General features: G+C 39.1%; 1 protein-coding gene across 1 annotated transcript in view; it reads right to left on the bottom strand.

Annotated features, from left to right (window-relative positions):
* Positions 1-15,425, bottom strand: part of LAMA2 (laminin subunit alpha 2) — an 852,154-nt gene that overhangs the window by 160,680 nt on the left and 676,049 nt on the right. Inside the window, exons 41-44 of the mRNA XM_075863715.1 lie at positions 14,123-14,261; positions 11,319-11,421; positions 8,666-8,782; positions 6,617-6,793 (exon numbers count right to left, since the gene is read on the bottom strand). Of these exons, the coding sequence (XP_075719830.1) occupies positions 6,617-6,793; positions 8,666-8,782; positions 11,319-11,421; positions 14,123-14,261 (536 nt within the window). The remainder of the gene's footprint in view (positions 1-6,616; positions 6,794-8,665; positions 8,783-11,318; positions 11,422-14,122; positions 14,262-15,425) is intronic.

The following is a 15,425-nucleotide window of genomic DNA, read 5'->3' as shown; positions in this document are numbered from 1 at the left end:
GGGCAAAGATTCAGATTGGCGCCCCCCCCAACTTATTTCCCAACATCTCCTTTCCCGTCGCCATGTTTGCTTTCTCTACCAATCAATGAGTTGTCATTTTTTTTCACCATTTTTTTAATGTAACTCGAGCATAAAAGCATTTCTACATTTTACAAGCGATATAGTTCTATAATGTAATTAACATAAAAATAATTTAAAAGAAAATAAATTAAAGAGGCCACACACAGCCCCCTGTAGATAGCGCCACACACAGCCCCTCTCTTGTAGATAGTGCACACACAGCCCCCCTTGTAAATAACGCCACACACAGCCCGCTTCCCCCTAGTAGATAGTGGCACACTCCCCCCCTTGTAGATAGTGCCACACACAGCCCGCTTCCCCCTAGTAGATAGCGGCACACTACCCCCCTTGTAGATAGCGCCACACACAGCCCGCTGCCCCTTTGTAAATAGCACCACACTCCCACCCTTTTGTAAATAGCGCCACACGCTCCCCCCCCCCTTGTAAGTAGTGCCACATTCCCCCCCTTTTAAATAGCACCACACTCCCCCTTGTACATATCACCACACTGTGAACAGAGCGGTGAGCGGTAGCCTACCGCTACCACTCTCCGCTCTGCCTGGTGTGACTTACCGGAGGAGCCGAGGAGGTCATGCGGTGCAGGCGGCGGAGTTCCTTCTGACTAGGGTTGGTGACAGCCAGTGCCGGCCTTAGCTTGGATAGCGCCCTGTGCGGTACTCTCTATTGCCGCCCCCCACACAAACCAAAAATTAACCACATATATGGACACGCTGGAACATATATACTGTACATACATAAAGACAGATATTTAGACATAGAGGCAAATATACATACACACATTCTGGAATACATACATACATACAGGTGAATATGTAGACGTACAGACACATATATACACACACACACACACACACACACACACACCGGCAGATAAATACACAGACAGGAACATATACAAATACATAAAAGGCACATATATACAAGCACAAAGACACATTTAGGGCTTATTCAGACAAACGGGATATACGTCCGTGCAACGCGCGTGATTTTCACACGCGTCACACCGACCTATATTAGTCTATGGGGCCGTGCAGACAGTTGCGTGATTTTTACGCAGCGTGAGTCCGCTGCGAAAAACTCACGACATGTCTGTTCTTGGTGCATATTTTGCGCATCACACACCCATTGAAGTCAATGGGTGCGTGAAAATCACGTGCACCACACGGAAGCACTTTTGTGGGACGCGTGTGATTCGCGCAACAGCAGTGAACTGTATGAATGAAAACAGAAAAGCACCACGTGCTACAAACATACAAACAGAGTGTCATAATGATGGCGGCTGCGCGAAAATCATGCAGCCGCGCATCATATGGTGATGACACACGGAGCTGTCAAGTGCCTTTTGCGCGCACAAAACGCCACGATTTTTGCGCGCGCAAAATGCACACGCTCGTGTAAATCCAGCCTTACACTTGTTTAATCCGGCCTCACAAACAAACCCATATATACCCACACAGGCACATATATGCACAGTACAGATAATGTAGTAGATGTTGCCTGCAGTCCTATGTAATACCACAGATAACACAGTGATAACTCTGAGTACAGATAATGTAGATGTTACCTGCAGTCCTATGTAACACCACAGATAACACAGTGATGACCCTCTGAATACAGATAATGTAGCAGATGTTACCTGCAGTCCTATGTAACACCACAGTTAACACACAGTGATAACCCTGAGTACAGATAATGTAGTAGATGTCACATGCAGTCCTATGTAACACCACAGATAACACAGTGATAACTCTGAGTACAGATAGTGTAGTAGATGTAAGAGACAAACACATGCAGAGACACACACAGACACACACACTGTAACATGTACACATACAAAGACAGAGACACACACTGTATACACACTACACACTACACACACATATACACACAGAAACTCACCATGTCTTCTTGCTGACAGCTTCACAGGTCAGGACGGGCTGTGGGCGGAGCTTCCTCTCTGCTTCTCCGCGTGTGTGTAACAGCAGAGCACAGAGTAGAGGCAGAGCTGGAAGGCTGCAGCACGGGAGTGGACCTGTGCCCTGTCCTGAGTCATCTGACCTCATGTCACTGATGTGAGGTCAGGTGACAGGTAAGGTGACTGGACTGGTCCACTCCCTGGCCGTCACAGACCCCAGTCAGAACGCCGGTGCTGTGATTTCCTAGCTCTTCCTAAAGCTGCTGCAGGGCGCCTATCAGCAGCGATCAGCTGCTCTGCGGCGCCCCCCCTTCCCTACCACCTAGTTGCGCCCGGGGCACATGCCCCGCCTGCCCCCTTCCCTAGCTACGCCCCTGGGCGATGTGATAGCGCATCAGTGGGCATGCGTGGTAAACACTGCCAGTGGGGAAACCATTGTTTACCACGCATTCCCACTCTTGTGCTATTACAGCGCCTGCGTGTTATTTTCGCTCCCCTAGCAGAAGACCGGAAACTTTCAGAAACAGGGTGTATCCGGTCCACCACTTCCCTCAGTGTACAGTGATGTCAGGAATGTCGTACCAGTACATTGAGCCAGTTGGAAAACGGAACTGAAAGATCATGGATGGGGTAGCGAAAGAAGTAAGCATATTGCCACTGGAGATGCATCACGTGACCGTACATTACTTCAGAGGAAATATGGGAAAAGGTTTTTTTTTTGAACTTTTAATATTTTTTTTTACTACTAATAATTTTATTAAACTTTTTTTATACATTTTATTAGCCTCCCTAAAGGAACTTGAACTTGAACCAGCGATCATTGGATCGCTGGTACAATACACTGCAATACTAATATATTGCAGTATATTGTCATTTTTACAGGCTTCTGTTAAGCCCTACCACAGGCAGGGCTTAACAGAGCCAGAGTGAAGGCAAACCTGGGGACCTTCATTAGGCCCCTGGGCTACATGACAACTTTTGTCACCCCCCAATCACGTTGTAGGGGGGGCAATGAGCTGTCGGAGGGGGCGCCCCCTCTATTCAATGCCTCAGATGTTGCGGTCATGATTGACCACATTATTTGTGTGGTTAAATGGCCAGGAATAGCGCGATCGCCGATTCCGACCATTAGTCCCAGTTGTCAGGTTTATGCACAGCTGACACCCGCTGCGAATGAAGCGCGCTCAATATTTCCATATGTAACTTATAACATACATGTATGTGATAATGCATTAAGCGGTTAAAATTACAATAACCTTGGCAAAGCTATTGTACTAGTAGGATTCAAATTCTCCCTGAAATAAAAAAAAATATTCATATGATTTTCACTGTTTGTACAGTGTCTAAAGGTGAGAGCAATAATTTATTGTGGAAGAAATGTCTGTTTATGCATTTTATCTGCAGGTATAAAAAATAATGTTGAAGAAAAAAATAACCCAGCCAAGGCAATGTGAAAGTGTTGGTATTTGCAGGAGTTACAGATATATCACATAGTGTTAAAGGGTTTGAATAAGATTAGAAAAACATGGCTACTTTCATTCACCAACAGCTCCACTCCTGTCCACCAACAGCTCCACTCAGGTCCACTGGTCATGTCTAGTATTGCAGCTCAGTTCCGTTCATTTGAATAGTTCTATTTGCAATTCCAAACAAAGCCAGTGGACAAGAGTGGCACCGATTTTGGAAGCAATTACCATGTTTTATAATAATATTAGTAATCTTTATATATAGGCCCTGTTCACACTGAGTTATTTTTTTGCCGTTTGCCGCGATTTTCACAGTTTTTTGCCTTCGGCCATTGAGCGCAATTTGAGCAAAAACGCAGCGAAATATGCTTTCTCTTGATGTCAATGGGTTGTCAGAGATGTAAACGCCTGAAGATAGGGCATGTCGCTTCTTTTCCCCCCTTGAGATGGTTTTTCCGCTCGTGGGAAAAAAACGCCTCCACCTCCCATTGAAATGGGAGTCATTTTCGGCAGTATTTTTTCGCGTTTTCTGACGCCGTTTCCACGTCAAAAAAAATGTGCCAAAAACTCTGTGTGAACAGGACCATATAGTGCCAATATATTTAACAGCTTTTTATACAATTGAAGAAATAAAAAACAAGTACATTTACAAATAATTAAAACAAGTTAGCAAACAATGAGACAAAAGGAGATTGTTCCTTGCCGATAATCTAAATGTACTAAGAGGAGTGACACTATAAATACATGGAGCTACAGTTATTCAGGAGAATAGCCCCTTATGTTGGCATGCGTAATCTAATAAAAGCTGCATTAACGACAGGAAGCAGTGGAGATATTTATGACCAGGTCAGGTTGTGTATGGGCCATGGACTATGGTTATATAACATAGGCCTCCTTGAAGAAATGGGTTTTTAAGGCAACCCTAAGGGCATGGCCAGACGTGGCGGAATTGCTCTGGAATTCCGCTGCGGACAGTCCGCAGCGGAAATCCGCAGCGTACACGTTTCTCCATTGCCTTCCACAGCTTTGTGGTTGGGTTCGTTTACACGTTGCGGACAATTCCGCTGCGTAGCATAGGCTGCGGTGCGGAATTTGGTGTCCGCAGCATACACTGGTTGTTGCGGACGTGTAGCGAACTTGTTGCGGACTCATTGCGGAATTTCTCCATTGACTTCAATGGAGAGTCAAAATTCCGCAATGAAGTCCACAGATGTTATGTGTGCTGCGGAGCGTATTGGTGTTACTAACATGACATTTCTTCATTCTGGCTGGACCTATGTATTTCTAGGTCTACAGCCAGACTGAGGAAGTCAATGGGGCACCCGTAATTACGGGTGACTACGTGTGTGCACTCGTAATTACGGGAGCGTTGCTAGGCGACGTCAGTAAATAGTCACTGTCCAGGGTGCTGAAAGAGTTAAGTGATCGTCAGTAACTGTTTCAGCACCCTGAACAGTGACTTCCGATCACAATATACATCAACCTGTAAAAAAAATAGAAGTTCATACTTACCGAGAACTCCCTGCTTCTTCCTCCAGTCCGGCCTTCCAGGATGACGTTCCAGTCTAAGTGACGGCTGCAGCCAATCACAGGCTGCAACAGTCACATGGACTGCTGCGTTATCCAGGGAGGTCGGGCTGGATTGCGAAAGAGGGACGCGTCACCAAGACAACGACCGTGTAAGTATGAATTTCTTTTTACTTTTACTAGGGAAAGGGCTGTCCCTTCTCTCTATCCTGCACTGATAAAGAGAAGGGAAGCCCTCTTCCCCTCAATACGCAATGGCTAGTCCGCATCAATTTAATGCCCATTTTAGGCAAAGCCGCAACAGAATCTGCAACGCAGATTTTGTGCGGCATTGATGCGGACAGTGGCAGAAGAACTCCGCTACGTCTGGGCATGCCCTAAAAGAATGTTAGAATCAAGTCTGATGGTCGGGGAAGTGAGTTCCACAGAATGGGTGCAGCATGGGAGAAGTCCTGTAGACAGGAGTGAGAGGATTTTCAGTAACCTTACACAACTGCTTCAATTGCAACACAAAACAAACAGGCAGGAAAATCGATGTGATATAAAATAGTATAAATCTTTATTATGGCTCAAAATGTAATACAATAAAACATAAAAGAAAACGACAAGCCAATGATAAACAAAATCCCTACAGGAAAGTACAAAAATCCTCCAACATACATATAAAGTTTAAACAGTCAATTAAAGTGCTAGTGCCAATCTGTAAAAAGCTAGCAGCCTTAAACGAAGCGGGTGGCGAAACCCGTGTTGGGCATCAGGATTCCCTCCTTTGGTCTGTACTCTTTCCTCCTTTCTCAATGTGCCTATTTTTGTTTGCCAATTTGCCCCTATTTTAGGGCTGCTAGATTTTTACAGATTGGCACTAGCACTTTAATTGACTGTTTCATGTTTATATCTATGTAGGAGGATTTTTGTACTTTTTTGGAGGGATTTTGTTTATCATTGTCTTGTCGTTTTCCTTTCTGTCTTATTTGATTACATTTTGATCCATAACATCGATTTTGATGCCTGTTTATTTTGTGTTGGAGTTCATGGTGCGTTCGTTCACCAGGCAGGACCTTGCATTGTTGTCCCTTGTCTAGGTGGATTCTGGATTTCTATTTCTCTTTAAGCAGTCTGTCCAAACCTACTATTTTTCTGGGTAGCCAGGCTATGATCTATATGAAATACCGGATATTCAGTGTTGCAATTGACTGGCCATTGCTTTGGGCGAATGTATTTTTTTTAAGTTTGAGATTTCCTTTTGATGAACTTCGGACAATCATATGCGCATCAATTCTCTTATTGTATTCTATGTACTGGTGAAGTGTTAAGGCTACACCAATCTGCTCATATCTAGCCAGTCTAATCCTATTGAAGGGCACAACCTCCTTCCCTTACCCTGTTCTGTTGACAACATTGGAGCATACAAACATATACAGTATTTGCTGCGTACAGTATGATACTTTAATTCTAAATGTTGTTAGTATATGCGCCTTATAAGATTCATCATCGAATAACATTGCACCAGGAAAACTTTCATGTCAGTTATTTACATTCATATAAATCTCAATATTCAAAGTCCTTTGCTTTGTTTTTTATGGTATTCAATAAAAATATAACATGACGTAGAGTATCCGTGACTTACCATTTTCGACTTTTACAACAGCATTGGTTTTAGCTACGTCTTCTTTCAGTGCACTGTAGTTCTGTTTCAACCCCAGGAGATTCAGATTAAGATCTTTGATGCGGGCAAGAACATCGTTGGCAGTATCATTTGCTTGCTTGGCTTTGTCTTTTGCGGTCTGAATCTTCACTATTGTATCTATTACAGACAAATGTGTCAGGCAAAGACTGCAGAATGGATACAAGAAAATGTCTTGCCAATTGAATGTTAACATTATCGTCCCTTCAATTGAGAATTTTTTGTTTCATTATAGATTTCAGTGACATTTTCCACTGACATTATAATGCTGAATTTGATCCTTAGGATACTTCCCTGATCTGACACAACTTTCATTGTATTATGAATAATATATATATATATATATGATTTCTTTTCTTGAGAAGCTATTGACCTTTGAACTAGATCCTTATGGGGCCTCTGCATCATTATTAATGTATTTTTCTTTCACTTTTTGAGATTCCCATAAGGATTCAGGTCCAGTGAAGTTACCAAGTTACCTTCAACAACAGAGGACCTATGCAGTATATCTCCAGTACCATTAGTATTTTCATTGTAATAAGCTTAACCATTTAGTGACTAGCCTATTTTACGCCTTAATGACAAAGCAATTTTTTTAGTTTTTCCATCGTCGCCTTCAAAGAGACATAACTTTTTTATTTATTGTTCGACATAGCTGTATGAGGACTTGTTTTTTTGTGGGATAAATTTTATTTGACTTTGGCATTATTTTGGGGTACATATAATTTTTGTTACCTTTTTATTAACTTTTTTTGGGGGGCAGAATAGAAAAAAATAAGCAATTCCGCCATTGTTCTATGCGTTTTAAAATTACAGCGTCCACTGTATGTCATAAATAACATGTTAGCTTTATTCTATGGGTTGGCATCATTACGGCGATATCACATATGTATTGTTTTTTTATGTTTTACTACTTTTGTACAATAAAAACTATTTTTAACTAAAATTATTTATTTTTGCGTTGTGACATTCCAAGAGCCCTAACTTTTTTATCTTTCTGTCGATGTAGCCATATGTGGGCTTGTTTTTTGTGAGACGAGATGTTGTTTTCATTAGTACCATTTTAAGGTACAAAGGACTTTTTCATTACGTTTTATTATTTTGTTTTGGGGATGCAATGGAAAAATAGCCATTCCGCTGTTGTTTTTTGCATTTTTGTTACAGCATTCACCGTGTGGTTTAAATAACATGTTAACTTTATTGTTTGGGAAATTACAATGGCGGCAATACCATATACGAGTATTTTTATATTTATTTTTTACACTTCTACAAAAAACACTTTTTATGGAAAAAAATAATTATTTTTATTTTTTTACTGTTCACCTTTTTGAAAGAATTTTTATTTGACAATAATTCATTTTTCAGTCTCACTAGGGGACTTTACTTTGCGATCTTTTGATCGCTGATATGCTGCTTTGGTATACTTAGTATACCAAGGCATTGCTGCATGTCAGTGTAAAACTGACAAACATCTATTAGGCCATGGTTTTGGTGCGGCCTAATAAGCATATATAGTTATGGTAGCCCTGAGGGCCTTTGATAGGCCCCCGGCTGCCATGGTAACCCATTGTCGGCCTGCGAACACCGATAGGTGACAGAGGTCATTATTGACCGCAGCATTTAAGGGGTTAAATGGTCGCAATCAAAGTAGACTTAGATCGTAAATGTTAGAGCAGGAGCCAGGCTGTCATTAGACAGCCTGGCACTTGCTCCAGCCCGTGCGGAACACCTGTGCAGGACAAACATAAGGTCGCTGTGAAAAGGTGGCGGCCTAGCCTAAGACCCATTAGTGACCACCGTGAAAAGGCATATTGGTGGTCACTAACTGGTTAAAGAAAGCCCTGAGATGCCAAAACATTATATTTTACTACTGTAATGCCCTAATGGACCAAGAGTGACATTTTGTATTATGGGCGGAGGTGTAGTTTGTATCCGAACAGCACGGTTGTGCATTCTGCAATGGTGCTAAAAATGTAATTTTTATTTACATACCATTGGGTATTGCAGATAGTTTTCCAAATGTGTCATTGAGGGCTCGGACCAAATTTTGATTTTTTTCATCTGCATTTTGCAGTCTATCCTTCATTGCAGCAAGTTCATTCTCATTTTCTATGAAAAACAAAACAAAACATAAGAACCACAATTAGAATTATCTATTTCATGCTTAAAGTCATGTAAAAACTAAAAACTATTACAATTAGTATTAGTATATTGTAAAATGCTTATCACAAAAGTTCTTCCTACTTTCAGGTATACCTGTATGAACCCATCAAATTCACTAGATTGGCAATTGCTATTGATCCGTGTTTATTGATCAGCGTTTACCCTGGATTTATGCTATAACTCACCTCATCACAATACTAGCCATGAATAGAAATAGAAAAATGGCACATGGTAGTTGGGGGCCCTATTACAGATTTTGCATTGGGGCCCAAGAATATCATTTAAACATTTTTGTAATAGGAAGTAATGTATGGTCTCTACAAGGCCTCTTTCACAATTTTGATATTTATGTGAAATAAATATTATATGATACTGATAAAATCTCATATCAGCCATGTAAAAATAAACTTCCCTGACCCCAACCCAATTTTGCTGTATTATGCATGTGTAATAATGTCATTTTATGTTTCTGAGAAAAGGGACACTTCATTTTATCATCTTCAAAACAGCATTTCCACTGTAACATGGAAAACACTGAAGGTCAATATGGAGAAAGCAATTGTCAATACTTATGAAGAGCTCATTTTAATTAGAAGCAGAAATTGAGAATACAAAGGGCTGCGCTGTTTGCATTGGTTTGGAAATTGAAAAGCCTTTTTTATATTGCTTGTCATTGCTGTAGACATTCTGCATTCTGCAGGAGACAGTGATGGTAAACCTTTGTACTAGGGGATAAACAATTATGCAGAAAAAAATAATCCTTCTAAAAGACAATAAGAAATAAGTGCAGGGTGGGCATGGTGCACGGGTTGTAGTAGCATCCGAGCCCTAGTGTCAAAGGGGGCCCAACGGACTCTCTGACACATAAGGGGACACTAGTACTATACATAGCACTTAATAGTTGGGGTCCCTGCTACAAATTTTGGATCAGGGCTCAGAAAGTTTAACGTATGCTCTGATTACGTACAAGAATTTTTAATTAATAATTAATTAACATTTTTATCCAAAGTTAATAGAAGGAGCAAATATACATAAATATACGTAAATATGTTTACATATTTTAGACATCATTATTGTTTTACTTTACCTACGTGCTTTTATTTTTTTGTTTATGTAAGTGGAGGAGGGCATACGCTAAAAAGATATACCACAGATTCCGAACACATTTTTCCCGTGCTTTTGAATTGCTGTCCTTATTTTTTATTTTTTGTAAATTATGGTTAGGGCACTATGGATCGGAAAATTCAATCATCCAATCCATTCCACACTGAACAATATACAATATACTGTATATATGTCTTAAACAACGCTAGTGGCCTTAGAAGTATGCTTTGAGGTAGAAACATTAACTCAATGCACCTACCGTACTACTCTTAAGGAATAAATCATGTAGGTGTGGAATCTAACTTCACTAAGATGAGATGACATTTACATATAAATTAAAAAGAAAAAACTATCAGACTACATCAACTCTATCCATCTTTTGCAAGATTAGTTTTCTATGAGATGCATGTTTTCTATTAACGTGGTTTTAGATAGGGAATTAGAATTCAGTTTAACCTTGTCAAAGCTGAGTGCAAATTCAACATTCCCAGTAAAATCTTTCTGACTAATATACAGCATTATTCTTTCCTTTTTTCATTCCTGTTGAAGATTTTCAAAGAGGGCTCCAGTCTAGTTTACTCCGTCCACAAGTAATAGAGATGATAAAGCATCAGAAGTGTCCACATTGCACACGATACAAAACTTATATTCTTATCATTCAAAAATTATGTAACCCCAGGTGGCAATGGTTCTTAAAAGTGGTTTACCCTAAAGCCAAGGTAAATCTATAGTCAACTTTTGCCTATACATTAGGTCATTTAATTGACTTGATTTACAGCTAGTTCCATAAATTTTATTTGTCGAAGTCTGATGAAAGGACTTCTTTTCACCCAACTTTAGTGTTAGGCTAAATATATTTTTTTTGTCTATATTCCATTTGAAGTCATCTTCTCAACAGATAGTGCCTTGATTTACCGTAATTATTAACTTAATATATATGCCATAGCCCAACAAAGCGCATTACCGGGATCTAAATCCCGTGGAGAAAGTGATCTTCAGATGGAATAGCCAACCCACATTTTCAATTTTAATACTAGAAGTCCTGTAATATCCCAAACAAGGGTATTGGGGTGCAGAGTCAATAGTCACATCCAGGCCGTGGTACCTGGGAGGATATAAAGGCCTTTCTGCCGTATAAGAAGACAACAGTCTTATAAAGGGCACATGGTAGGTGGAGGACCTGTTAAAGATTTTGCATTGGGGCCCAGGAGGTTCAAGTTACGCATCTGACACCCACTTCTGCACTTCCATAATATTCCACAGTAGAGACAATCAAATATAGTTGGTTCATTATAGAGGGGTTAGATGGAGGCATATTACATTTGCTCTAGTATTGTGAAATTGTATTACTTTTAAGAAATAGTTTAGGAAACATTACCTTTTAAGTCTTCAGCCTGTGTTTTAGCATCAGTATGAACTCGAAAGCTTTTTTGAATAGAACTTTTAGCTTCATCTTTTAAGGATCCTTGTGGACCAGTAACCTTCATTAGAATCAAACAAACAAACAAAAAAATTACTAAAAGACAAATATAAAAAAAATATTTAAAAAATATACTGTTTAAACTCCACTGAAATTAAATCGAAACATAAATTTTAAAAGAATACAAAGATTTTTTTTTTGCCAATTTCTGTAGTCTACTAAAGTTTTATACTGTTAGTGGCTCTTTAAATTAATGTCTAATTCCTATGGCCATGTTTGGATTTTAATCCCTCCATATGGTGTAAAGATGACAAATAATCAGAGAAGGTTCTATGCAGTCATTAAGCCATAAAACATAAAAGGCTCCACTATGTTGCCTAGTAAAAACAGACCACAAATCTGGCATTATAAGTAAATGGGACTCATTAGGAATCATTACAAAACAGTTCAAATTGGATCTGTCATGGATCCTGCAAAATGGAACCCATGATGTCTGTTTTTACAATTATGGTTGTAGAACAAGTATAAGTTAAATATGTCATAGAGAAGCCCTAGGAGGGTTTTGGTCTTGAGCTTCCTTGAAGTACTTTTAAATTATTGGAAATTCCCAGTCTCATCTGTACTCATTTAGGATGCAGGACAACAAAAGTTATTATTTTAACTTAGTAAAATATGCCACTATAATTCACATTCGAATTACTCCTTTTATTTATTTATTTTCATTTTGCATAAGAATTTCAAAGCTAAAACATTTCTTACTTGTATATTTATTTTTTTATTTTTATGCCAGTGAAAAGGTTAGCGCTAACAATGTAGAAAATTAATCATATCAAAAATTACAATGTTAATTCTGAAATGCATTGCTCATTCTGGAACAAATACTCAAAAAGATTAATTCAGAAATAGTCTATCATAATAACTTATTAATAACCGTGAAACATGGAAATGTAAAAAAAAAAAAACAATGTATTTCTCTGTTAAATTTAATTGAGCTTGAGCAAAATTAAGTTGTATAGTATGCGAATACAAATTAATCTTACTTGGGCATTTTACAAACTATCAAGCTATCCTGGGTTGGAGGGCTATTAGATACAGTACATTCAAAATAATAGCCTAGAAAGGTCACATTTGCATGCAGTAATATGAGCACGGGAAACAAAGGAAATAACTAGAAATTTTCCGTTGAGAGGGAAATCGGAAAGTAGGATAAATGTGGAAAAACTAACATTTCTATTATAAGGGGTGAACATGTCATTAAAATATACATAAGTAATATATTGACATTTAAATATCTACAAGTGTTATGGAAGTCATTGGGATGCTACCTTTTGTGTTATAAAAGCAGGCATGACTTTAACCTGAAAAAAAATTAAATGCAAGATTTAATTAACCCCACGATTTAATTAAAAGATTTATTTAACCACCCCGGCCAATTTTGGCCTTGAGGACCAAGACAATTTCTTCCCTGTAATGCGATCAAAAGGGGGTCCACCCCTCACTCTTTCTATTTGAATGCTGTAATCAGATTTGGTGATGCCATACAAGGGGTTAATTGCGGAGATAAAATGTTTATCTGATCTCTGCCATTAGATCGGGGCTGCGGCTGAATTTTACAGAAGTTGCCCTGCTCCTAATCACACAGGCCTACTTGCTGTGCCCATGCGATCAGAATGCCGAGTATGCTCGTAATGATGAGGCAACCTACTGCCACTCGTGATAAGCATATGCATCATGTGATGTAGACCAGTAACAAGGATTGTATGAGATTGAAAACAGGGTCTGGTTTTGTTTTTTTCTTAAAAACAGTGCCACTCTTGTCCAAGATCTGTGCCTGGTATTGCACTTCAGCCCCATTCAAGTGAATCTTCTACGCCTGTAAGATTCAGCAATGTTTAGTTCTCTGTATGGTGTTAAACCTTCTAAGGGTATATTCAAATGTGGCAGATTTGTTGCAGACATTTTTAAATCTATTCCACACGATCTAAATGGGAATGTTTCTGTTGCATGTGCATGGATTTCTGCAAGCCCCAGTCAAATGAATGAGACAGTCGCAGAAATTTCTGCAACAAATCTGGTGTGAATATACTCTAAGGGTATGTTCAGACTGCCTATTTTCAGCCGTTTTTTGGGCCGTAAACGGATGAAAAACTACCAAAAAATCGGAAGCAGAATGCCTCCAAACATCTGCCCATTGATTTCAATGGGAAAAACGGTGTTCTGATCCAACGGGCCGTTTTTTTACGCGGCTGTTTTGAAAAACGGGCGCGTTCAAAAATGGCCGCGAAAAAAAAGTGCAGGTCCATTCTTGGGACGTGTTTGGAGCCATTTTTCATTGACTCTAGAAAATAGCTCCAAAAACAGCTGTAAAAAACGCAGCGAAAATCGCGAGTGGCTTAAAAAAACGTCTGAAAATCGGGAGCTGTTTTCCCTTGGACACAAGCTCCGTATTCTCAGACATTTTTTACTCAGCATGTGAACATACCCTAAGGCTATATCAAGTCAAATCATTTACTTGAATTCAGAAATAGGAGTCTTTCATCAGCCCTTGGTTCTTCTTTATACTTATTATTATAGTCGAGCGTTGGGCTGCCATATCGTGCAGACTACTACAGAGCCATTTTAGGTTTGGGGGTCACAAAAAAGTGCAAAGATGATTTGCTCCCAAGCTTGTTTGGTTATAGAAATCTTTATTATATCTTTGTTAAAATCTAAGTGGTGGATTAGTACTTAGACAGAATTTTCTAGAAATGTTTACCCCTTACCAGTTCTACTGCCTCTTTTGCTTTGGCTTTGCCCTCTTTTGCAGTGTTCTCTGCATCGTCAATCAAGTCCTTGATATTGCTGTATGCTTTAAAAGCCACCGTAGCATTAAATGAGAGATTTTTAGCTTCAGCAAGGATTCTGTGGAAACAGAAAACAGATAGGAATGTAAAATTCAAATCTAAATGAAACTCTTCAGAAATGAATTGATAGCAAAATAATGTGCAAAAAACATTGCTGTAATGACAAAGCAGTATGTTTGGGCAATGACTCCAGAGCACATAAAATGGGTACATGTTCTTCATTTGTAAAAATCAGTTCTGTGAGGACACAATATCAGCTGCGGGCAGTTTCTACTCAATCATTAAATCATAAGGCCTCCTTTCCAGCTGCTGTTTTTAGCACTGTAGTATAGGCAGATTGAGAGGCAATGTGCTGCCATGATATCCTGCACTAGCAGGATCAGGCTGTCTATGTATGCAAAAAACATATCTCCCAAGCTGTCCTTTATTACAAAAAAGAAAAAGGTTATGTATAAACCACTTAAGGACACACAAGCGAGTCTGAGACCGTTATCTCGTGACACATTGTATTTTAAGTTAGTGGTAAAATTTGGTCGATACATTCAGTGTTTATTTGTAAAAATGTTACATTTTTCTAAATTTTAATGTATCTACTTCTAAAACAGATAGTAATACCACACTAAATAGTTACTAGTTAACATTTCCCATATGTCTACTTTATGTTGGCATTGTTTTTTGAGCATTCTTTTATTTTTACAGTGCGTTACAAGGCTTAGAACTTTAGCAGCAAGGTCTCACATTTTCAAGAATATTTCAAAAGGCTATTTTTTCAGGGAGCAGTTCAGTTGTGAAGTGGCTTTGAGTAGGGCCTTATATATTAGAAACCCCCTATAAAACACCCCAATTAAAAAAATTGCACTCCTCAAAGCATTTGGAACAGCATTTAGAAAGTTTCTTAACCATTTTGGTGTTTCACAGGAATTAAAGCAAAGTGGAGGTATAATTTACAAATTAATTTTTTTGGGGAGAAAATGTTTTAATTCATTTTTCTCTGTAACACAGAAGGTTTTACCAGAGAAACGCAACTCCATATTTATTTAACAGATTCTGCAATTTTTAAAAATATCCCACATGTGGCCCTAGTGTGCTAATGTACTGAAACACCAGCCTCAGAAGCAAAGGAGTACCCAGTGGATTTTGGGGTCTCCATTTTATTAGAATACAGTTAGTTCCAGAATTATTTGGGCAGTGACACAAGTTTTGGCATTTTAGCTGTTTATCA

The sequence above is a fragment of the Rhinoderma darwinii genome, chromosome 4 (assembly GCF_050947455.1).
Source record: "Rhinoderma darwinii isolate aRhiDar2 chromosome 4, aRhiDar2.hap1, whole genome shotgun sequence".
Lineage (NCBI taxonomy): Eukaryota > Metazoa > Chordata > Amphibia > Anura > Rhinodermatidae > Rhinoderma > Rhinoderma darwinii.
Note: the sequence above shows the minus strand (reverse complement) of the source record. Positions and strands in the feature narration are given on the sequence as shown.